This window comes from Acanthaster planci, linkage group LG09, assembly GCF_054643075.1.
Source record: "Acanthaster planci isolate LZ-2023a linkage group LG09, COTS_SCS, whole genome shotgun sequence".
Taxonomy (NCBI): Eukaryota; Metazoa; Echinodermata; class Asteroidea; order Valvatida; family Acanthasteridae; genus Acanthaster; species Acanthaster planci.
Window position 1 is genome coordinate 1 of NC_141785.1, and position 25,664 is coordinate 25,664.

General features: G+C 40.6%; 2 protein-coding genes across 2 annotated transcripts; both read right to left on the reverse strand.

The window, feature by feature from the left end:
• Positions 1 to 71: 71 nt before the first annotated feature.
• tmem248 (transmembrane protein 248) lies at positions 72 to 9,301 on the reverse strand. The gene is made up of 5 exons (XM_087141546.1): positions 9,146 to 9,301; positions 2,553 to 2,717; positions 1,764 to 2,058; positions 1,239 to 1,380; positions 72 to 251 (listed from the first exon to the last, which is right to left on the reverse strand). Exons 2-5 carry the CDS (start codon positions 2,703 to 2,705, stop codon positions 152 to 154), a joined length of 690 nt encoding a protein of 229 aa, XP_086997672.1. The 5' UTR covers positions 2,706 to 2,717; positions 9,146 to 9,301; the 3' UTR covers positions 72 to 151.
• Positions 9,302 to 12,255: 2,954 nt separating this feature from the next.
• On the reverse strand, positions 12,256 to 22,413 carry LOC110982324 (carboxypeptidase B-like). Its single transcript, XM_022240661.2, has 10 exons — positions 22,105 to 22,413; positions 21,866 to 21,947; positions 19,772 to 19,990; positions 19,256 to 19,357; positions 18,215 to 18,316; positions 17,611 to 17,721; positions 16,769 to 16,859; positions 15,274 to 15,488; positions 14,847 to 14,931; positions 12,256 to 13,286 (listed from the first exon to the last, which is right to left on the reverse strand). The coding sequence occupies exons 1-10, from the start codon at positions 22,254 to 22,256 to the stop codon at positions 13,096 to 13,098; spliced, it is 1,350 nt and encodes a 449-aa protein (XP_022096353.2). The 5' UTR covers positions 22,257 to 22,413; the 3' UTR covers positions 12,256 to 13,095.
• Between the last annotated feature and the right edge of the window lie 3,251 nt (positions 22,414 to 25,664).

Consider the following 25,664-nt stretch of genomic DNA (forward strand, 5'->3'; position numbering starts at 1 on the left):
TTGTTAGCGAAGACCTGCATTAACTATTCAAACAGCAAAACCATCAATGTGAAAAAAAAATGTAGCTGAAACTTAAAAGTCACTTACCGAGCTCAGCATGACAGTAAGGCGTGGATCAAACTTATGTTTTGCATGAGCCACTGCTCCATGTTTACACCAGCTTTTTGGGAGCGCGACCTGTTGGTCGAACATTCATCCAGGCTGTGCTGTTCTCGTGGTGTGAGTCGGTGGTATTACACGATACTGGTTGTCTATATTTAGAATTATGTAAAAGGTACAAGTGAGATTCAGAGGACAGCACCTACACCTACAAATGACCCATCTGGCCCAAACGAGATATTAAATCGGGTTTTTTCCATTTAGGAATAATTTTTCAGGGCTTCCTTTCAGCAACAGTCCCTCTGCAGCAGGAAAGTACTGGAGCTAATTATAAAACAACAAACTACAAAATGTCCTGAAGTTTCCAGATTGAGAACCTTCATAATGACAGTCTTTTTAGTAAACAGTACAATAAAATAATCTGCACAAATGACACTCTGGCATGTACTGTTTGTCATAAGTAATTTCAGTTTTATTTACTGCATTTATGAGATGACCAAACCTGTGGGTTCTGCTGTCAGCTATATGTACAGAAGTTTAGATTACCTTCTGGGAAGGTTATTGTACGATTGAGATGTAATGGCTATTGTACAATCACAAGAAAATGTTGTGCATGGCTACATGTATACGGGGGATTTTACTGCAAATGGGGATGGATCTTGTGATCAATACAGGCATTTCACAATGGTGCACCTCAAAAGAGTTTGCAACGCGTTGGCCAATCAGTGCGCTAAATCTGTCGACCCAATGCGCGTTTAGAAAGGGTCGACAGATCTCACACGTTGTGGTTGGCTGAAAGCGTTGTAAACTCTTGGAGGCACACTACTATGAATCGCCCGTATTCATGATCTGTCTCAGACTGCTGAAGAAGAAAGTCATCACCGGTAAAGGAAGTGTAGAATAAATGCAGTTTGAAACTACACTACCATGCCACAATCGTTGTCTTCCTTGAATACTGGTGTTTCTTTTGAAGTTCACTGTTGTGTGTTGATACCTCGAGGCTTTAACGTAGCCTACACGGTAGGCCTTGAAATAAATCAAATTACTCTAAGAACGAAATGTATTGGGAGCACAGCTATTAAAATCACATGCCATAGTATTAACAAATACAATGTAATGCCAGTTGGGGTTTTACATACTTGGTGGAGGGGAAAACTGAAGGTGAGCCAATCAGCACAAGGCATGTCTGCACTGCAATCTGACATGTCGCAGGGTCTTTACACTGTTCTGGCTTCAGGGGCTGGGGTAATTCAAACTGTACACTGATCATCTCCTCTGAACCTACAGCAAAGTTAATGTAAAAACACAATGGACAAAACTGTGCTTAACTTGCACACTGATGCGTCTTCCAAGAATCACTGCTTTTTATATCAATGGCTTCCTTTAATGTTAATATTCACGAGGAGGGTTCTGTTGGATTTTATCTCCCGATAAAATCAAAAAGTAATGCAATCCTTTCACAACAGTTTACTACTACTCTGCTGTGCACTGGTCACAGCTCTTCATAGCCAGCATGATGGATATTGAGTCAAAAACACAAGGAAGGTATACAGGTCAAAGACAACCTAGCATTCATATCAGCATATTCAAATCACCAATATTAACAAGCCAGATACTTTTGACAGCGTGTAGCATCATTCTTACTCTAAACGTATTTACAATACCTTTTACGCCTAGCATAGAGGCAGGAACTAAACTTGACATCATGGTGATATTTGCGACTGTTTTGGCCATGTGGACAGATGGGTCGATCATCAGCATCACAGACACAGACACATTTCTCTTCATTGCCCAGTCTTCTTCATAGTCACCCACTGGGAAGGGGTCTGTTGTCAAAGAAATTGACGTGTTGTCCAAAGTGTTTGTCTTCACTGTAGAAACGGCTGAGGTAACGGTCGATGTGTTCAGAGCAAGGCAGAAGTCCACCGACGATAACTCTTCAAGGAAGGAATTCCAGTCCTGCAAATAAATGAATGTTTTATTTCAGTGATTTGTGACAACCACAACCAGGATTATTTTATGAAACAAGCACCTAGAAATTAGGACCTTAAGATACCTCAAAGTTATAGGTTGCAGTGTTGTTGAGACCTCTGAAGACCATCACAAGCCTCCACAACATCAGCAATCCAAAGTAAGACCAACACAAGACCTCCACTCTGAATTCAGGTCACAAACTCTCAAAATTAAATGGGACAAAAGCATTCCTTAGTCACTGTGCATCTTGTTTTACTTGAGACTGATCTTGTTACTGGTCTTACAATAATCTCAACTACGACACTGGTGGAATAAAATATACAAAAAAGGTACACATCCCTTCATGTACATGTATACTGTGGTTTGGGGCTTATGGCATACATGTACATATGGTTTGAGAGTCACTGTCACAAACTGGAAATGTCGCATTCACAGGAGAAAATTTCCCCCATTCCAAGAAGAATTTAATTCATACCTACCTCTGATATATCATAGTTTGGTACATCATGCTGGAAATAGTAACCCAGTATGATGAGCGACAGAGCCAACAAGAACATACAAGCAATGAAGATGACAACAGGGGGCCTGCTTCTCACATGACCTTTCAGATTTTCTATAGGCTTGTATGCCATCTTTACAGCTTACTGCAAACACAAACAAAACAAAAAACATTTTAAGTATCCTGGTAATGTACAACTGGGTCTTAAAGGCCTGAGTCCCTTTTCACAGTGCTGCTTAACAGGCTGTGCAAAAGTTGGTCTTACAATCCGGCCAGATTTGAAGCACTCCCTCACTGGCAAAGAGGAGACACGTTGGTAGGAAAGGTTTCATCTGGGTGTTGGGCATACACGCAGAGACCATACATTCAGATTAAGACAGAAATTGGCCACAGATGCTCAGCATATAATCCTGTGCACATAATGTTGTGGATGTCAACTCAAAATAACTCCATTTTAGGGCAAGTCCAAGTTATTTTGCTGCTGTAAACTATGGGGAATCAATTTACGTTCTCCTCACACTAATAAAATACTGAGTGTCCCCTAAAAAAGATAATAAATACAAATCTGACACCATGTATTCCCTTCAGTACAAACGGGGGGGACCAGACCATATCAAAGTATTTGAAAAACCTAAACTAACTGAAAGACATGTAGCTGATCTTATACATGTATTCTCTTCCCATATTACTGTATTTGCTTTCCAGTTCACTGTCTGTTTCGTGGAATTCAGCAAGGTGTGTGTGGGTGGGGGATCATATTCCTATTGACGGCAAAGAGGGCATACGCAATTGTGTTGAGGTGCATATGGTACAATATATATACCAAAAAAAATTTTTTTTTAATCACATCCTGGAAAGATTTCAGGGAACTCGGGGTAATTTTTTTTCCACGAATGTGCCTCAAGCATCCATTACGCAGGATTTGCATATCCAAGAATTCCGATTCGTAACAGTAGTTTAAATTCCGTCTTTCTATCCCACAATCCTGGACACATTTCGTTGGGCCTCCAACCCCTGGACCCCCTTTCAATGCTGGGTCTATGTGCACAGTCTGCGCTCCAGCTGGACATGACAACATTGACCGGGGGGTGAGGGAGGGGGCTGGAGAGTGTGTGGCTATTGCCAAGGGTCCCTACAAATTTGTCCAGGATTGTCTGAGTTTACCCATGCCTGTTTGCGTGTGTGTGGGGAGGGTCTGGTCACTTCGAGTGCCAATCATTTCTGGCATTGGCTGATTTGAACTAACACTAACTTGAAATGAGCATCAAATGAGCTGAATTCATCCTCAAAACATCACAAGCATTGTCATGATTGTATTTTGTACACCCTCACCCAACAGAGCACGTAGGATGTGCTACAATAGGGCACGTCCTATACATGTACATACAAGGCACACTGCCAACTCTGAGCCACAACATACCATTCAAGAACTTAAGTCTCTCCCCTTCCTTTTTTTGCATTTCTCGACAAATTGACGGAATAACTAAAAAACAGGAATACCATACGAGTTTATGGTGTGTCCAGACCCAAATGGACACTTCATGTTTAAAAAGAGATCCTGCAATGCACGCCCACAAACATAATACTATGCAATGCAGACATCGTGCCTTGAGATTCTTTTCCTCGTAGGATTTAGCTACCCAATATCACACTTTGCTGTGGTTGCACAATACAAAAATTGATACTGATGTTCCCGTCTTTTAATTGTACCATGCAGCCATAATATATCTTTGTATTTTCAACCTGTGTTTTCTATAAATGACGCTACACAACATGCCTTGTGAACGGCATGGTATACACATACACAACTGTGAACAAATTCAAACAATCCTGGACAAATTTCATTGGGCCTCCAACCCAAGGACCCCCTTTCAATGTTGGGTCTATGTGCGCAGTCTGTGCTTCGGCTGGACATGACAACACCGACCGGGGATGGGGGGGCTGGAGAGCATACGGCTATTGCCAAGTGTCCCAACAAATTTGTCAAGGATTGTAGTTCAGTCTTACTGGTCTGACATGACATTGTAACCAACTATGTTTATAGACATATTTCATTATGCTTACCAATACACAAATCCTAACCAGACCACAAAAGGAATGCACCTCAAATGTTTTCAGTATTTACAGAAACATGTACAAACTTTCTGGTGACATTTCCTTCCTTTTAATGGATCATTTTCAGTTCACTCACAATCGACTGATTTCTCAGTGATTTGACTATTGTCCGAGGAATGCATGCATCTACTATTTATGTATAAAGCAAACAAACTTTGTGGATACAGACTTTTGGTACACCAAGTTAAGTACATGTATACATGTACATGTATATGTAAAGTACACTAATGCACATGTGTACGTATGTAATTTACCTTACAAAATTACATCACAAATGAACACTGCCCTCTGAAGTAGGCGTTAGGTCCATGTATCACTTATGAAGAGTGCGTGACAGATATGTGGTGTTTGTGACATGCAATCACTCCAAAATTGATTGTACATGTAAAACTTGAACCATGTTTACAGAGTGTCAAGCATCACCACACAAATTTTGTGCACACTTGTGGGACAGGTACATGTAATCAGTGAAGAACTGTACATGTACTTGTAAAACAACACTCATGACATTGCTAGTTTACAATACAGGTAAATTCCTTGTCATTAATCACTGAAAAGTCCACCCTAAAACACTGGAGTACTATACATGTTGGAACATGGAGGAAGGAAAAGATCTTTCTCCATGGGTTAGAACAACAACTTGTTGAAATCCTGAAACAAACTTTACCTAGGAGGATGAAACATAGGGTCTTGTGGGGAAGATCTGTCACACAGGCATGACTTATGGCTGAGAGATTGTCACAACCCACAGCACATGTACATCTTTAAATTGCAAAACCTAATTCAATGTCAGTCCCATATCAAATGTAACACTCCATTCATTATGTATACACATGTACATTAAATCCATTCCAGAATCCACAAGACTTTCTACATCCAAAGGCTCGCGTACACTTTGAGCAGAAACCACTTCAAATTTCAAGTTGCCAACAAGAGCAGTTTCACGGTGGCATGGGCAAGTCACGATGCTGTGGTAACATGGATACAGCTGAGTTATTTTGTAAAACACTGGGTGATTTCTGTGACTTCTCTGGGGATGGAGGGCTAAATCTGAACATTTTTTGTTCAGTTCAAAAATTTCGAGCAAGTCGATTAAATTCATTCCACCGAAACCTAGAGCTACACCAGGAAATTCTGAATTCCGTCACAATCTAGGACTACATGTACATGTAAAGTCAACAAAAGCAACTTCCTGCTCTACCCTGTGTGGAATGCCATGAATGGCAACTGAAAATGAAACAACTTTTAAACAATCCTGCTGCAGAATGTAAGAAAAATATACTGTACATGAGTATTAGAATCAACTACATTGTAATGTTGAATTTTTCATACTCCTTACCAGTTGACGCTGGTTTTATCTTTCAGGCATGACATTATAATCAGAAAAATGCTGAACGTCTGACTTCATTATCAAAGACACAATTCATTACTAATATTAAGTTGGACTTTGTAAATGAGAAGTGGCAAATTACTCGTTCCAGATTTATGTGACATTTACAACTGAATGCTGTTGTTTTTACACTCTGAGACAAAGTCGCAGAGTGGTATTTGCTACAGTGCCCAGCCTTGGTACATGTACACAGACACTTGAGAGCACACACATGCTCAACCCCCTAAGACTACATGTGTACTACGTATGTAACATAAAGCTTTGTTTAAAGGGTTTAAGGCCCAAAAAGGTTTTCTTCTGCACTTTTTCTCTCCCCTCTTCAGCCTTCTCTCTCTCCTCCCCCTTCCTCTCTTTCTTCTCCATTTCCTGCCAGGTCACACCGTAAGCCATGCCTGCGTTATCAAATGACAACCAGCACTAATGCACATGGAAAAGAAATTCACCAGCACTGGATATGGTTTCCCCAGTAGGTGACATCAAGAGTCAGCCGCAGCCAAGTCAACTCAGTTGTGGCTTATTGTACGAGTGTATGGCCCCGAAGAATGGTCTGTGTAGTTTCAACAACCGAGAACTGCTGTTTTGACCATTGTAAAATGCGAAATATGGTTGTGCGCATGTCCCACTTTTACAGCCAGGTCAAACAAAATACATAATTCATGAGTAGTGACCCGGCGAAGAAGAGCCTAAAAATCTGGGATCTTTTCATGAATGTTCACATTTGGGCAGTTGCTTTCACAAAAGTTCATTCATAAGAAGTATCACGTAGCTGATCCTCGCAACAGGCATTGATCTTTGTCCGCATCCATGTACCGCCTTAACAGAAAGTGTTCATGGTGCAACAGCACGCTCACGTACGCTGCCACCAAACAGCATTTTTCTGTCATTCCTTTAATTCGGGCATAAGTAATGAGAAGCCCTGTGATTGATCAGTGTGACCCCCCCAGCGTGCCGCAGCCAACTGCCATTTCAACCAGTGCAGTTAAGAATAACACACACCTACGGAAAGCGGCTACAGCCAATTTCCATGTCTTACATGTACATGTATGTATCGATCGCAGCCGTTATCAACCATCTGGTCACAGCTCGTCTTCGGAAGTACACATCGGAAATATTTGCACCTTTTTTTGGAAAACGGCATGGTTTTGGCTCGTCTTTTTCTTGGAACTCATTACAAATGTATGTATGCTATCTTACATAGAGCTCTGGGGGGAAATAGAGCAGCATTTCTTTGGGTACACAACTAGAATAAAATCCCTGTTCATGCCCTGTTAAATGTCATGCAGAGACTATGGCGAAAAAGGCTCATTTTCTGTGGGGTCAGACCCCACAATTCTGGAGGTAGTGTAGCCCAGGTTGGACGTTGTCCTCATTTCATTGCAACTGACGTCCAGGGTATAAAAGTTCTGTACAAAACGACCACAAATTTGGTTCTAATTTGTTCTTGGTTTACCTTGTTGAAGAAACTAATTTTTCACGTTTACAAGTTCTTCAAGGCCTTATCTATCCGTCTAGGGGGTTTAGGAATTTCAAAACGAACCATGGACTGCAAAATCGAGGAAAATAAGTGAAAGACAAAGTTACATTTGTAGACCTAATTCATCCGTTCTCGAGTGCAGTTGTAAAGTGCACATACGTACAGTATGGGAATCCGAGCTGCGTGTGTTTAACATGTTTAAGTTGTTCGTAGAGTTGTATTGGTTAAAGATGTATAAATACACAATATTGTAGATATCCAATTTTTATCAAAATGAAACAGTAACTTATCTTGATAATTGAGGCATAAAAAGACGATTACATTGCGGGCATGATGATCGTGACGAACTGGCGAGAGCGATGCTATACTGATGAGGAACACAGTAGCAGAGGCAGTACTGGCACGAGCGCGCACACGTGCGGTAAGTAGAGATCACGAACAAATTGTGTTGTTGATCAGCCTTTCCTTTTTTTATTTGTAAACTAAACATACAATAAGCAGACTGAATTGGTAATTGGCAGTAACGAGTTGGATTTTAGAGCAATGGACTTCTATTTAGAATTAACTTCTATTGAATTTTGTGGACACCTTTTGTCTATTTTAAGTCCACCTGTTAACACATAAGACATGCTCAAAAATAGCAACGATTTACACAAATCGTGAATTTAAATTTTCCCGTACTGGCCGCAGTAGACTCGGCTTGCATGCAGGTAACTAGGCCAACTGTAACCAACGCAGGCCACAGCCTCGCCCCCAGCCTGATGTTGTGTGTACTTGGCATGGAGATCAATGGTACTCGTGGTTGAGAACCACTGTGCCGTTGTGCAGTGAACGTTTTTGAAACCAGTGGATTCGTTCAGACTTCAGTTTCACTGGTTCCAGTCAGAACATGTAGGCCTAGTTTCGATGTGATGGAAGCGGCTCGGAATCTTGTATGCTGAATAGTTGCGCGCGCACACTGTACAAATTGCACTGGCTGTATAGCTGACTGGAGAATGGCTGAAAACGGTCCGAAACAATGACAAGAATTAACATTACGTCTGACTTTATTTTCCCGTTTTCGTCTTAAGTGGTGATGTGTCGAATTTCTTAACCCACCACACGTGGAGATAAGGACGCATAGGAGTTATAGACATAAAATTGGCTCCTTGGAAAAGGTAGAAATGTTGCAAATTTTAGTTACAGAATTTTTTGTTTCCCCCCATTTTCGCACCCTTTATACCCTGGATGGAGCCGGAGGCTGGACTTTCTCCGTCATGTCCATAACGTAGTACGGTCAGGGAGTCCACCCGAGCTAAGGGTAGTGTAGCAACCAATGAGAATAAATGCAACAAATGCACGCACACATACTGATAAAAGAAATTATTGTGCAATCCAATCTTTTGACTGGCCGGTGCACGCGTACGTCGCCATAGTTGCGTCGGTTACTACCCGCCATTTTGCGGGAGTCCCGGATGTCTGCGCCGCCTCATAGAATGCAAAACGCCAACTCAACTACCCTCTCCTAAACTCATCTTTCACCACTTGACAAGAAGAAAATAACACATTGAACACATGAAAAATGCCCTTAAGAAATGAACAAATATTGGATTACCTGATTAAGTGCAATTTATTTCCAGATATGTCATCATTTTGACGGGAATAAGCTGATTCAGTTGCGGAAAACTACAACCTTATGGGCGATAAAAACACACGTAGTACCCAAGCCCTACTCCATTTTCGGAAATGAACCTAGAATCTCAAAAATTCTCGCCCGTTGCGGATTTTCACGAGAGAGGTGCCAGATATAGAATAGACCAAAAGAGGGCGCTCTAAAATATTAATGGCCATCATAATCAGGGCAGCTATAAATGAAATTTAGGATTTTCAACCTTTCCATCTTCGTCCGTTCTTTTTCTCTGTTTTCTTTTGTCCCTGTTTTTTAACTTCATACTTAGGCCTATTTATATTCATAGGAACTAGTAAAGCTGCAAAAGTAAGTAGTCTGGCTGCAATCTTTTTTACATTAAAGTATAATGAGTGTGTGGGATCGGCTCATTGCGAGCCACTTTAGGGCACGACGGTTCCCCTTCAGTTTTCAGTGTCCTTTCGTCGTGCGTCACGCGTCCTCCATCGCGTCGATCTGGGGCTTATTTCATAGAGCTGCTGTTGCACAAAATCTGCTTAAGCATGAAAAAACCTTGCTTCAAAAACCAAAGGATTCCAGCTCAAACTCTATCTGATTGTCATGCTAACCAAAAGACAGCTAAATACAATCCCAAAACAATATACATCACATGGAGTTTCGGCTGGTTACCTGATTGACTAAGCAAGGCCTTCTTGCGCTTAAGCAAATTTTGTACTTAATCAGCTCCATGAAATTGGCCCCAGACGCTTAGTTTACAGAGATGCGCGGTTTACTGATCTATCTAACGTCTCATGAGACTTCTTGCGGACAAGATATGTTTGTGCAAAAAAAGAAATCATTTCTTTTGGAGGATTGGCCATTAGTTTGGTCCCCTGACGCACTTTTTTGTGGCGGTGAAAAACAAAAAGCGCTGACTGTGAGGTTATTTTTGAACTTTTCTCTAGCCAAAAGGTGCTAGGCAACATTGAAAAAGAATCACCGAATTGTGCAAAAATTTAAACGCATCGTTTGGTTTCAAAAAGCGCATATGTTTGACAATTACAAAAAAACTGACCTTCGGAATCCTACAGTCCATCGGCTCCCTTGCTGATGTGGATGTCGTGGCAAGCATAGATGAATTAACATAGTGATACAGATAATTTTATGACACAATTTTGATTGAAATTCTGTTTAACATATAAAAATTGATTGACTGTAACCAGCTAGTGGGCCGAGTCAGCTTGGAGATACTTACATAATGTAATGTCCAGCCCCCCCTTTTTTCTCCTTTTCTCCATGCTACATATGCTTACAGCCTTATTATTGCTTGCCTGAGTTCTTGTATATTTAACAAAAAATTTATTCATAATACAAGTATTATCGATGTGGCCCTTATTTTGACTGCCAGCTTTCAAGTTTACTTTACTTATGTAAGTGTCGGTCTGGCGCGCATGGCGCGGTGGGATAAATTTTCATGAGCAAGTTGTCTAGGCTGCGCTTCCTGAGACGCATTGCGCGTCTGTGCACGTCCTGTCCTTTAATAACACATTTGAACTCACTTTGAGCTCGACCTCAAAGGTATGAAGTCGCAATAATAGAGCCTGGAAGTAAAAGGTCGCGCAGCGAGCTTCCGGAACCCTTGCGCGGTCTGCCTATGAGCATTTTACAATGGGCTGTCGTATAGCACGTTCGATAATTTTTGGAAGAATAATTCCTAATTTAAACCACCCCATGAAACACTCGTGTTGGAATTTTACCTTCGCCTTTCCCAAGTAATATTTAAGAAAAGTCACCTGGGAATAGATAGAATTTTATCAACGACCTTTCTTGTCCAGCGATATCGTACCTAGGTCTCCTTGCTTGTTTTCATCGGCCGTGCTTTTCTTGAAACGACAGTGTACAACGTTGCAAAGATTTACCTACCTGCAGTCGATGGGTTCCAGATTCCTTTGAGTTGACATCACGCAGTTGTTGTCAGCAAAGGTTAGATAAAATATTAGAATCTTTCGTAAAAATGGAATATTGCTTTAAGTTTATTACCTTATAAATTATAAAGGTGTGTAAAATATTTTGATGTGTTTTCACTTCAACTTTTACAAACAGACTACCATAGAATTTCAAACCGTAAAATATTCATCTGTGTACGAGACTGCCGCATTGCACTATTCTTCAAGTATTCTAGATGTTCGGAAGTGATGGGTCAATTTTTGGCAGGAAATTTCTCTTTTAGGTCAGGTAATTTTTCAGTTTCTATAAATTCGTGTGCTAGAAAATATTTTCCAAAGCCCCTTTACCGAGTTGGATTTTTTAGGAGTGACTGAAAAATCTTTGCACGTTATTTTTCCTATCCAAGGGTTCCGGAAGCACGCCATCAGGTGTCAACTTTCAGGCTCTTTAGGGCCAGCAAAAGGGTAAGAATAGCCAATTATTAGCGTTTGTGTGTAAAAGATAATTTGCATCGTCCGATCACTTTCGGATCTGTACCTTACCTTGAGATTGAGAGTTATGTTGAATTTGGTTATACGCATTCAAACCATTTGTGCCTTGTATTATGATTTCACCTCATTAATGATTTAAGTTTCCTGGAAAATTATTACGGTCATATTCCTCTGTTCACTTAGGCCACCTATGTAATAGCCTATCCCGGGGCGAACAATGCTGGTCTAAGGCGTGAACGGTAGGACATTTTCCTAGGAATGTTCTGTTTAAGGCTATCGTATCAAGACTCTTTTGGAACTGGCTGCGGCCTTTATTACAACTATTTATTTCAGGCCGCAGCCAAATAGTTTGGAAACCGCCAGAGGTCTGACTCTGTACGGCAGATACAGTATGTGAGGAAATGCTGCACTGTTTCATAAAAGCGTAGAGTCTCACACAGATATTCATGCATTTAGAGCTTTTACAGATTCACTCTTTCAGAAGCGTTGCAGCCATTAAACAAATTGGTAATTACCCTCACCATGCCACCGTGACGTTGTGACCATCTTTCACTAAAGCTTGAAACTTCTCGCACCAGAATACAAGTACATTAAGAAAAATTCATATGTTGATCTCAGTATAAACACACTTTTTTTTAAACTGACGATGACTCAGGCTGCTCCATCTCTTAGTCGTTTATTAATATGACACTGCCAATACAGAGACAATTTTGTGTTGTCAAACGTGTTGAGGAATATTTGGGACAAATAGAATCATCTGTTGTCATGGTGACAGCATTACACAAAAGCAGAAATCCATAAGGAGGGTATCGGTCAGGCTAACAATGTTTCCAATTTTTATTAAAAAGTTATACGTATTCCTACAACTTATACAACTTCTATGCAAAACAATACGATTGATTGTATGAAGTGCTTGGTAAAGACTTCCACTTAAACGGTGGCGTAACTACAGGGAGGGGGCCGAATGCTCGTGGCCCCCGGGTGCCCCCCCCCCATTTGAAATCCATACACAACCTCTGCTGCAGCTCATTGTCTTTTGGTGCCCCCTTGAAGGAAACGTGTGCACCCCAGGGTGCCCCCCGGACAAAATAACCCTGGTTATACGCCATAGCCTGTAAAGCCCGAGCTAGTGCCTACCGAGGTATAACGTTTACAACTGATTTAACGTGAGGCCCAAGTTGGACTTCAAACCAGTTTTGGTAAAAGTGGCGTAAACTAAAACAAAAAAATCTTTTACCAGGGCCTTGTTGGTTTTATAACCAAGACATACTATTTAGTCATGATGACCGAGGCTTATGGTCCTACTACGTATGTTCTCAAATTTTCCAAATGTACGCATTTATTTAACGTCTTTGATTAACGTTTTCATCAGCTCGTCCTGTAGACAGTTCCAGGGCATGTCAGGCATGCATAATTCATTGATAGCACGAAAAAGATTTCCGGAGAGATCAATGGCAATTTTATTTATCATTGGAACTTGGCCTGTGATTTAATGAGGACCTAAGCGAACTCGCTCAGCAGGTGTTCTCCAAAGGCTTTCATGGCCTCGAAGGTCTCCAGACCAGACTCCTCGATCTGTGAAGCTGGGAGCAAGAAGCCATATCTCCCGGTGTCTCGCAGCTCTATCACGTAGGAGTACTTAGCACCTAACACGCCAAAGCCCCAGTCCACACTACACCCCGACGCGGCATCTGTAACAAACACAATCTCTTGACAGTAGCCATTGACAAAAAATTATATTATGACTGAAACCTGCCTATATCATTTTCAAAACTGGCTTCGCTGAGGCCTAAAGGTATATATCTCCAAGAATGAGCTGGCTATCTCCTGCACTGAAACGCACATATTTGGCAACTTTGTGAAACTAAGTAACTATGGTATACAGCTATTAGCGACCTTTGGGCTAAGTTCAGGCGACTTATTCTAGTATGTTCACGAACAGCTCGAGTTGTTCGTGGGTCGGCCTTTCGAACGCCGGGAACATCATGGCGGTATCCATGTACGTTCTTCAAGAGTCAATAGTTGGATAACTGGGCTGAATTCTTTTCTATCTGAAAAGGAACATTCATTTCTGTGTTATAGAACACAATTAATGCTGATTTTGAACATTTTCCCATTGTCTCTGGCTTTGTACATGCATAAAGCCATCTCGCTATTTTTTGTGGCTGTTAAAAATTTAAATCTCACGAGTTTTTCCGTGCGTTCCTGTAAAACCCCGACGAAGAGGTGGTGTGTGATCTGGTTCCGAAAACAGTGTTAATTCTTGAGTCGTGTTCCCGCCGTTAGTGAGCGGGAACGAGAGCCCGTTGTCAAGAACTCCCCGAACTCGAGCATAGATGTGAACGTTATCCACGGACTTCTATTGTATACGCCCGTGGTGCTGCCTTGAGCAGAAGCACTCCCCTCATCGGAGTTAAACAGAGCCAGGTTGCTAGGCAGTTTTCATTTTTCTAGTAGCGACGCGACCGTAACGTGTGGATTTTATTATCGTTCAGGAATTAGCGAAGTGCAGTTCTGACCAAAGGAGCCGCCGTAGGAACTGGTCCAGCTCGGTGCTCATTGCAGTGGCATTGGGTAGAACTTTTGGATACTATGGCTGCGCATTGTTGAACCTGCAGACTCTTGATGAGGGCACATTTTGCAGAAATTAATTTAGCTTTCCCTCAGGGATGTTAATTTTATACCAAGCTATACCCTTCACCAACGAGTGGACGCAAAGTGTATTTTCAGTGTTGTCCGGGAAGAATAAAAATAAACCCAACCTTGCTCTGGTGGGATTCGAACCCCACGCATTCCTGCTTACTATTGCAGATGTCTTAACCACTCGACCCAACGAGCTTGATGCAATGTAAATACCGTATAAAAGTGGGGTAAATTTGTGCCGGAAATTGGGGGAGGGGATGGGGAAAGGTGGGGGGATTACTTGCCCGACCATGAAAATTTGAAAAGCGGGGGTGGGGGGATGACACTATATGACCCTATATATAGAGGTCAATGTTCATGATATTGAAGAACATCTGTAACATGTATTCAATGTTCATATTTATTTCTTTTAAAAAATATTTTTCCTTTTTAAAGTGACATTGAATGCATTTTAAACGTTGGGAGTCTAGAAAAATACTTCACAATTCGCTTTAATTTTTTTTGCTCACCACAAAAGAAGTGTAAGGGGGATGTTTCAATAGCTCATCCCCATAAAAGTGGGGGGTATACCCCCCCCCCCCCCATTTACGTCAATGCCGTATACTCACATAGTGTGCGTGCAGAGGGTCCATACGTGTATTCTGTACCGTACAAAGACTTCAGGGCGTTTACAGTTTTGACTGAAGCTGTGTTCTGCAACAAACAGTAGGTAAATGCATGGTTTTTGAGACGGATGCGTTATTTTGTGTCAAGGCAGCTGGTACAGCTTAAAGCAAAATGATATCAGTCCAGGTCATTGAAAAGAAAAAAGTTATTAAAATATAGACATTCCTAGATAGAGTAGTCTATTTAAGTTCCATTTTGAAAACTGTTTAACAAGAATTTTTCACAATGTTTCTACACTGAATAATATCTTCAAAGCACATTTCAACAGTGAGTTTGAAAAAAGGGTATTGATACCCAGTTACATCGATTTCGTAGCTTAGTTATGATGAATGATGGCAAGCGGGTACACTAATGAAAACATTGGCTTACATGGTCTGCGCTCTCCACTGGCAAGGCTGCAAACTGAGAGTATGACCAGGGGGAAAGGAAGAGCTGTGAGTAGGCGTGGAAATCGATGAAACTGACGAACTTCTGCCTTTGGGCACGTTCAAGCAGGTAAGACGTGGTGCTGGCTATTTCAGGCTCTGAATGAGCGAACGGTCCATGATAGGTGTCCTGACACTTACCAGAGCTTGCCCCCTGACCTGTGCAGGAGAGAATTGTTTAGAGAAAGCATAATATTTCTCTTGGATATTATAACCACCTTGTTCTTGTATAAGGGTAGACTGCCGACTGTTTGAAGACTATAATGGACGTGTGAGCACTTTATCAAAAGATAAAATGAGGTATTACTCCACACTCTCGTCGAAGATGGCTTCCAGAGCTAAATGGAGATTTTTTTCTGAAAATGATTTGTCCATTTTTTCAACGATCAGTAAAAGAATGAAAGATGGTATCACATATTGCTTCTACTATTTTCAATTCCTTTAAAAGGCAACATGTAATGCCTCAAATGGGGATTCTCCCCTCTGTTGGACTGAAATTTCAGTGGTTTCCAGATTGAAAACGTAGTAACCGGTGTATTTTGTGCCTTTTTTGACGATGGGAATGAATCGCATTTAGACAAAACCAACAAAAAGAATATTATGTTACGAGGATGCATTATCAACCTTTACATATAATTAATCGATGTTACTTCTGAAATAAGCCTCTTGTCGAAATTGGTGGTCTCTCTCTTTACTTATTGCATTATAAGGCTTAACTTAACACTGTTGAATATCTTAAAAATTTATATAATCGCCTTTGACTTAATCGTTTGCTTCAAAACTCTCATGAAATTAATCGTATAATTGTCGGTATCAGATAGATTACCAGCTTCGACCGGTGGATTTGGGAAAACTTAAAATTGTATGATATTATATGCAGATGGCATCTGTTAATTTGATTGTGATAATACTACGGTATTTAACTAAAGTCTTAAGCTCTCATCGGGATGAACGTGCGACATGAAACGTTACTGCATGTTTCAAGTCTAAAAAACCCTTCTGATCACTACTGAACAACTAAATAGGAGTCTGTTTCCATGTGCAGCTTAATAAGAACAGCATGTACAAAGTACCCAATAAGTTCCTGAAATTACGCAATTGAGGATCGTTAAACGCCAGACGATTTCTGGGCAGTCCCTTGCAATACTACTGCATGCCTTCGCTTTAGGGAACAAAATAAGTTGTTTTTGAGGCAACTCTTGTGGGCACAAAAAAGTCTTTAACTTTCGGTTCTCTCTCTCATTCACTTAATGTTACGGGCTAAATTCATTTAGGAAATGGTTTGTCTTCATAAAAAATGTTTCCAAAGGAGGTTAGAAAAACACGAGAATGGAACTAGGCTATCTGCGTACTCATCACAGCCATACATGTACACCCTCACCTACTACCGACCATCACGGCCATACATGTATACCCTCACCAACTACCGTCCATCTTACCTGCCCACTGGTAGTCGTAATTTCTGTTGGGATCTGTGCCGACACACACTTGTACACCAAACTTGGAGCGAGTCTTACGCCACAAACGATCCTATAAGAAAACATTTGGAAAGTTGTATAAAAATGTACCGAGAAAAATTAAGGTGTTGACAAACTGTCAAATCAATCGCCACGAAAGTTCTTCTTAATTTTAGAAAGGCAGTTGCGTTGAACGTGGGAGGCCCGAGCCAAGGAGAAACACTGACGGGGGAACTCGGTTGTTTCTCGGGGTATACATTATTGCCCCTCCGTCTCCCGTCAATAGAACTGTTGTGCATTTCTATTGACATTCACACCACTTACTCGACCCTTGGGTGATTTCTCGTCATGCTGCTTGGTGAGATGTGCATCAACCAGGCCGTTTATAACATTCAACTTAATATGCATTGGCACGTTGCCTACTTTTGAAAGCTATGGTTTGTATGAGAAGCTGCTTATAAGCTATGTATTAAAGGAGAAATAATATTGTGACTATCGACATAAGCTATGATACGTTAACATGTTGCATTTGCTTAATTTGTATCAAGGTTCCAGAGACGCCGAACGCTAAACGCTATATTAATGGTTCCTGCTTATTTCGTCAACAAAGAATCTTGTTGAATTTGTTTCAATGGGAATGGTTCTAAGTGGCTATCAAAAGTCCTAACATGACGGCAAAAATGTAAATCTGAAAAAAAAGTTTCCCTGTTATTTTATAACCAATGAAACTCTGACTACCTGAGTCAGAAACTGTAAAAGTCTACTATAAATCCAGGAACAATCACTTTCAAAGCCAAATATGTCACTGTGTGGTAAAGACATACGTTTGTCCATGTGTATACGTAGCCATCAGCATTCAACAGGGGAACGATATAGATATCGAAAGTGTCCAACATCCTCGTCACGGTGCTGTCTGACCCATATCCTTCCGCAAGCTACAAGAAGAAATTAGTGCCACAGTGTTTAGGGTTATGTATATTAATCGCGGTAAGAAGTATCATCGCGTCCGAAAAATTCAAAGCTCTTTTATCCCTGGTTACAGGCCATTTTCAACGTAGAGTGTGCTTAAAAGATGCTTGCTTTAGGCAATTAATATCAGTGTTTTCCCCAAACACTCTGATGAAAATTGCCAAATTACTCGGGAAAGTACGTCATATGTTTAATGCATTTGTATAACAAAACTGCATTGTAAGTCCATCAAGCAAAGTTAGCATACAATTTTTTCATGCTTGGTACTTGACGATACTTGCCTAGCCAGAGTGAACATTACTTTGGAGAAGCCTGGCTAGCTAGTTAATCCTTTCGCTCAGTCTTCGCCGAATTTTTTTAATCCGTTCCTTCCTAGTTTTGACGCTTGAAGTGCTGTCATGCATATTCAACTATGAACAATGCTTTCGTATAGTGTGACATTAGAAAAGACCAACCCACCATCTTAGCGATGTACATGACCGTTGCTGGTGAGATCCATTCCCGTGCATGAATGCCTCCTTGCCAGTAGATGGCGGGCTTGTTCAGTCCAGTAGAACCCATCTTTGAGATACAAGTGCAATAGTAAATGTAATAGATGAGATCATACGATCAAATTAAGTCCAGCAGCCACGGTGCGTTCTAGTAGTTTCAAACTGCAGTGTAACACTGACATTGTACTCTAACGGGTTTAGAATCCGGGTAAAGCGTGAGCTTTTCTTTTTCGCATTTCAACCCTCCTTTTCAAACTCCATTATTTATGTTGGAGTTAAGTTGTATGTATGACTCTCTCTACCTAGAAAACGTACCAAAATGGCGAGTAAATGAAAACGGCACTTGAAAGTAGTTCCAGTTAGTAAATAATTCAGTACACAGACTACCATAAAACTTAAAAAGAGTCCACAATGTGGATAACTTTTCAAACATAAGCTTTTTATATTGGCAAGCGTATATATACTGTAACCCATTTTAAGTATTTACACGTCTTACAAGATTTTATATGAGTCATGTCATCATGTTATAAACCACAATTAGGGGCGTGTTTGGGCGACCCTTAACTGGAAACATGTTTGTGACGTCAATGCATTAATCAGGAATATGTTAAGAGCGGTCCACAAAACGAAGAACCTAAAACGGTTATGTCATCTGACAGAATTCCAAGGAAGCCGACAACACTGTTGATTAACATCATCCTCACTCAATATTCGGCATGCTTCTCACCAGTTCTGCTCTCTCTTTTCAAGTACATTCAAGAAGAAAGTATCGCTTTGATTTGCTGCATATAGCAACAAATTTTGAAATATATAATTCACTCAGGTGACGGGCACCAAAAATAATTGTCTCTTTATTTTCCGCCACTTTGAACCCGGCGCCGAACCAACTCTAACCTTCGGTTCTCGGTTGGTCGGAACAATGACGTCAGAGGGGCATAACCGAAGTCGCAAAAACGTTTAAGCTGAAACGAGTTCATGGTTCGGGTCGCCAAAACGCGCCCCAGTATACCTTGATAGCATTGATGGCGCGACCTTCAAATGAAGTTGCAATCTGAAATTGTTCCACAATGCTGTTGTGCTCAGTCGTGAAGTCAAAAACCCATTGTTGGATCTGCATGTTGAAGGACAAAAATTAGTTACGGAAGTAAAATTAACCCCTGTTCTGAAACATTCTATTCTGATACAATCAAATCTGGTAATTCATGTACAAAAGTGACTGAGATACACTGTCCAAATTAAACGAAAGTCTCCTGGGATCCAAGGTACAAAAATCGAGATGTGAATCTATTAACTTGTCTCAACTTTTAAAAGAGATATGGGGATTTACACACTTTCGCTTAATTGGTATAATTTGAAGATCAATTAATTCAATTTTTTTCAAATAAAATATGCACCGCACAGAGTCTCCTCACATACAAGTTTTTTATGTCAGGTAAATGGTCTGTTTATATCATGACCGTAAGATTATTTTCGGACACTAAACGCAAAACAATAACACAGCCTAGGCATGAGCATCGTCAATCACCTCGTCGTACGTGTGATAGACATTATAGTTGAACGACATGGCGCTGGTGGTGACGTCATGCTTTATCTGCGAATCAGAAAGAGCTTGGACGTCAGCAATCATGACGTCGTAGGAAAGGCCACGCCTCATCAGGGCTTCCTTCATGTAGGAAAGGGCAGTGGGTGGTACCATCACATCCACGGGGCGATCCAGACGGCCAGAGTTCTGCCAGAAGTCAAGCTGTGGCGACACGGTTCAAATGTGAAAAGTGAAACGCCAAGGATAAATAAGCCGTCATGTTTAAGCCTGATAATGATAATCTACTGGCCACTCTCCTTTTGCCTGCAACTCGTATGGGCGGCCAAAGTTTGCAGAAAATCACTTTTTGGCTGCTTTACAATTTTACCTCCAATTCCTTTAAAATAGACATTTGTCTCTTTGATTTTGAATAGGGTTGTATTTTCATTTAGTATTCAGTAGAACGTGTGTTGTTATCTGGTCTTTTGATCGCTGTGTGAAATTTTTAAACTTTGTGAACAACTCTTTAACTTTTGTACCGGCGGCCAACCATAGCTTTAGTAGCCACTTGTAGAGGAAAAATACCACTCTGACGCCAAAGAGAAGACCGTAGGCGCTGAGCTTAAAGAACCCGTTGCGTTTAATGAGCGTTCAGCCAATGGAGAATTTAAAAATGGTTTCATTAAAACGAGTAACTTTGTAGTAAGATTTTAAAAACGGCAGAGACTTCATTCAAGTTTGGTAGTTGATACTACAAAAGAGTCAGGAAAAAATACCAACGCATGTATCTGAGAACTCTCTGCACACTTTCAACGTCCATAGTTGATTATTTCACGAGTGGATTGATACTTGACATAAGCTGCCGAACGGAACAAACATGTGCACATGAAGGCTTGTGCATTAATAATTTCAAGCTAATAATTAATAATTTCAGTAGCGTAACTGAAATGTTAATGTCCAGGGGTGCCAAGGGGTGCACACATTTTGTAGGAAAACAAGATACAGCTGCGAAGCTAAATGAATCAAGTGAGACTATTTACAGAATTCAAATTAAATACGTCTGTAAGATCTACAGTTGAACGATTAACAAATCATAGGCCTACAGTCTTTGGTCTTGTTTCTCGCTCGTCTGTGTCTTTTTCTAATCCCACGTATTTAGCAGTTACAAAGATGCATGTAAATGTATATGCAAACTATTGAAAACAAATCATTAATGTATTCAAACTACTGGGAAGACGTCGTAAAAATGTAATTTATGCAGGAGTTGGCCACTAATTAAAAACGAAGCTTTAGAACCTTACATTTCATTTTAGGAAATTGAAAAATAAAATGAAATGAAATTTTATGTCGAATTAGTAATGGAATGATCAATTTCAAATTGATTTTTAAAAATTTTAAAGGTGGCTCGGAAAGCATGACAATCATAACATAGGCTAATCTATTATGCTCTCATTCAACAGTTTCAATTTACAAAATATATTCAAGGAACAAGTTTGAAAATGGCTTTCTCGTGAATAAGGTAAAAAACAATCGTCACTTTCCCGAGTTTAATTGGAGAGACTGCTCAAAAGAATTTCGTATTTTCGTGCTGGAAATATGCATCGTCAGTAATCATGAAACGATGATGGAGTATGAAATAACTCCATTTTGACCCCCCGATCCAAGACAAAACTGTTTAATAACCACTGAAACTTCGGAGAAAATGGTGAAAATGGAACTACGAACTCAGGGAAGCCAGTTGATATGCAATACCGGATGGGCGTCAAAAGCAGCATCCTATTTGAAGCGAGGCAAGAATAACGTAGAACAACCAAAACGTCATTCCTAAACAGATTTTGCGAGAGCGTTGTCATTCGTTACTATAATGCTACCATTGCCAAAACGTTGATTATAGCTGCATGGTGCAGATTATGATGAAATCAACTGCAGATAATTGCCAAAGGCTTGATTAGTATTTTTGTCGCAGTTATATAAACTATGAATAAAGTCACTACAATAAACTAAACTAACCCCGACAGCATCATATTTAGCCATCTACAATGTTTGACACTTTTTGCCGTCTCTGTTCATGATGAGCCACAAAGTTAACAGAATTACCTTGTCGACCAGTCTTTCTTTCAAGGAATTGAGCCATTCAATTTCATTGGAGTCGCGTGGTTGTACACGCCAAGTCTGATACCTTCGGAACAAAGCAAAAAGTACCGTGAATGCATCTTTCAACTGTTCAGTCATCGAAAACTGATGTTGTTAGAATATGCCAAAAATAATTATGGAATACATACAAGTGTCAGTTTTGGCCTTCAAAATGTGAAAGTAACTGTATGATATACACATACCCATCGTATCGGACTGCTACGCAGCATGAAACAACAGCACAGAAACAGAGAATAATTTTCATCATCTTGAAGCTAATTTGAAACTCTCGTTGCAAGAGTGCTGCAAACCGTTGATAATGATCAATGTCCGAAAAGTTGTTCCATCTCCGCATTTTAAAGGTGCATTGTTAATCCGTTTTTTTTTTGTTTCGACAGTGATATCATTCTAACGCGAGTAAAATTTGAATTAGCTCATTCAGCAAACGCGTCATTCGGCCAGGCCGCCCACTACCGCACGGCAAAGAAACCGGACAGCTTTAGTGTGGGGCGAAAAAAAAATTACATACATGTAATGCACAAGGCATTATGAAAACTACAGATACGTTATCTGTTTCACTATCCAATGGGTGTTGATCCACGTGGGACACGTCATCTGGTTTACAGTCTAAGTGTAAGAAATGATATATACTGGTACTAATTTTCTTTGAACAAATACTGAGCCATGATTATGGAAAGACCCTGCAGGTCAATGCAGATTTCGCAAGAAATTATACAATTTGCTGGTATAGCGGCCACATAGCGGCCACCATTGCTATAACTCGATCTGTTTTGATTAAACATTGTTGATTGTGATGTGTCTGTGGTTCGAGAGTGAACAACAAACATTGCAGCTCTGCGGAGGCACCGTATGGTTGTGAGGAGCTGTTAAACAGTTTCACTGCTCGACAGCGGAACAATACAACCTTTTGACAACAGTCTGGGAAACACCCAAAGCTATATATGGTATTACGATCTTTCTGCATTTAGATTCCAATTTTCGTTTCAAGCATAGGCCTATCTGAAATTAATAGATAATGGTCTGTGCATATTGTTTCAGTTAATTTCAGCTAACTCAAATAGAATGGACTGAGCACATAATCAGTACGTAGGTGTCAATTTACAGCGTTTTAACATTTATCGTAACATGTAGTTTTAACAAAAATAGGCTATAATTGCTGTTTGTAAACGCAAAGCACTATCAAAGTATATTTTTGCATCTAATACACTAATTAGAAGTATGGATATATACATGTTTGTTTGTTTGTTTGTTGGGTTGTTTGCTTATAAAATGTCTTCAATTGTTGTCGAAACTGCGAAAGACTGAGGTTGGTGTTAATAACCTGGAATTAGTGATCGACATTTCCGGGTGCACGCAATACTGCAATCGGAATGCATGTTCAAAGGTAAGCAAACTGTATAATTGACATTTTAATGAGTGACATTAAAATACAAATTTTGTGAACGTGAGATCAAGCCTTGTGCTGTATTTCCTGACCCACTTGTGCATGTAAATGCTTGGAAAGGTATACAAAGAAGCGCCCTCTTTGTCGACATGGGGCCCCTGTACTCCGTCAGGTCGTGTCCGAAACGGGCATCCATCGAGCTAAGGCTATGTTTATGGCAGCATGCGCTCACACATTGTGAATGGGCGAATATAGCTCTAGCAAGGCTATGCAACCCAAACATGCGTACCAATTTCGCTTGCTGTAGAGACACCAAGACAGCAAAGGTGAGATACTTGGAAGACTGATTAATGAGTTGAAGCTAATTTAGCTCAAATATTATCAAGATAATGACTTTCCGTTAGTGATTCCTTGGCCTTAAAACGACTACAACGTTATGCCAAACTTGTTAGTTGTCCAAAATGAAATGGTATTCAGTGCAATCAATATTATCAGAAAAATGCTTTTCTTTGCAAATTCACAGTTAAAAAATATTTCTGAAGTTTTCTTTGTTTTAGTTTGCGCATTGATCTCCACTTTTGCACAATTTTGACTGCGGATGTACGCTACACCTATGGTGGTACGGTGGGGGCAAACTAAGCATTACGTCATACTCTAGTTTTATGATATTTTTTATGGATGCGTTCGAGCGAGCCACCTCATGTTAACACACGTACATGTATACTCCTGAGTGCTCAAACGGCTGAAATACGACCCGAGGGTCAGCGAGAGTATATTCTCGCCAACGGGGAGTATACTTCTGCACCCGGGTGTAATCCTGATCGTGTTAACATGTGTAACCGCATAACGTTACTTCGGCAGGAAATGGCTTGGATTTGTTCTCCACACGCAAAATCGCTGCTATCTACACGGTATACACGTACTTGTACCTTTGCGCAGGGGCGTTGGTTGCCTCAAGCCCACCTGCGGATGATACATATTGCAACGGGTATACCGAACTTGACCTGCACTGGGCCTAACAAATCCCTAAACAACCCGCTTGGACTACCCTAGGGAATCGGTGGCGCTTACTGAGCTACCTGTTCACCCACAGCAGTGATGATGTTGCCACACACTTGACGACAGGCTTTCACGTCAAAGCCCGGTATAGACTTCATGGATGAGGAAACTGGGAAAGGGAGGGGTAGGACTCTTGGCGCACAACACAAGGGGAAAAGTTGGAATTGGCCAGTTGGAATAATCTGAGTCTGTCTGACCCTAAACCTTCACTCTGAGGCGGAATTCCCTAAGACAGACAAAGACAGACAATTCAAATTTTAAGGCAGTGGAAAAATATTTCTAGACTTCTTAATTATGCTTCTGATTTATTTACATTCCAAATCATTACTCAAATTCAAGTGATTCTTCTTTGTCAGTTGAGGTGAATTCAGCCTGCATACGTCTCAACGTTTGTTCTAAGCCTCAAGATTATTGCTGCAACTGCGCATGTAAGCTATAGTAAGACTTGTAGCCAGTGATGTAGTCGAGTACTTTTTGAGAACCAAGTTCTCTACCAAATATTTAACTAATTAGGAGGAAACAAAGCTAAAGTACATTGGCATTTGACGGTACATGCATAAAGGTAAGATTACAAAGCAACATAATGACTTCAGACCATCACTGCTTGATAAAAAATTAAAAAAAAATTTTAGGAGAAAAGTACTCGGAGAGTACTCGGCCGAGTACTTTCCGGGTACTTTTCTCCTTAAAACTTAAATTTCACACAACTGGGAGTGTCTGAAGTCTTACATTTATTTTGTAATCTTACCTTTGCACATTAACCATCAAATGCCTGTGCACTCTGGCTTTATTCGTCACAAAGGCGGACGCGCCACGATTTGTAGGCTCCCATTGAGCGATCGCAGAAGTTGCGCTTTAACTTCCAGTTCCATGGTTCCACATAAATGGCGATCCTTCATGTAACCCTATGCGCAGTGTACGTATGCAGTGGGCGTGGTTTATCCTGGGGTGACGTCACACTTACGGGCCGGATAGGTTACGTGAACGTGACGCGCCTCTAACTAAACGCGCACGCTCATGCTTTGCGTTCCCATCGTCGTTCCCACATAAAAACACACCCGCTCGTTTTCGTGCTCGGAGCGGATAGACACCTGTGATTTGCAGAAGCACTGATCTGCTCCAAACACCAAAAACAATTTTAAACAGCTAGCATGCGACCTCGACAGTTTGTCTCATGGAACAATAGTTTATGTGGAAACTCAAGGAAGCTGAAAAGAATCAGTTACCATATAACCAAAGTTTTGACTATTACCAAAACATTTATTTTTAGTTGACATCGTACCATATTGTGGAAACAAG

Excerpts from the sequence above, each read along its gene's own strand:
- LOC110982324 (XM_022240661.2), bottom strand. The coding sequence starts at position 22,256 with ATGCGGAGATGGAACAACTTTTCGGACATTGATCATTATCAACGGTTT. Across the intron at positions 21,948-22,104 it reads GTAGCAGTCCGATACGATGG|GTATCAGACTTGGCGTGTAC; the intron begins GTATGTGTATAT and ends TTTGTTCCGAAG. Across the intron at positions 18,317-19,255 it reads GCGCCATCAATGCTATCAAG|ATGGGTTCTACTGGACTGAA; the intron begins GTATACTGGGGC and ends TGTATCTCAAAG.
- tmem248 (XM_087141546.1), bottom strand. The coding sequence starts at position 2,705 with ATGGCATACAAGCCTATAGAAAATCTGAAAGGTCATGTGAGAAGCAGG. Across the intron at positions 2,059-2,552 it reads CAAACTATGATATATCAGAG|GACTGGAATTCCTTCCTTGA; the intron begins GTAGGTATGAAT and ends ATTTATTTGCAG. Across the intron at positions 1,381-1,763 it reads CTCTATGCTAGGCGTAAAAG|GTTCAGAGGAGATGATCAGT; the intron begins GTATTGTAAATA and ends ACTTTGCTGTAG.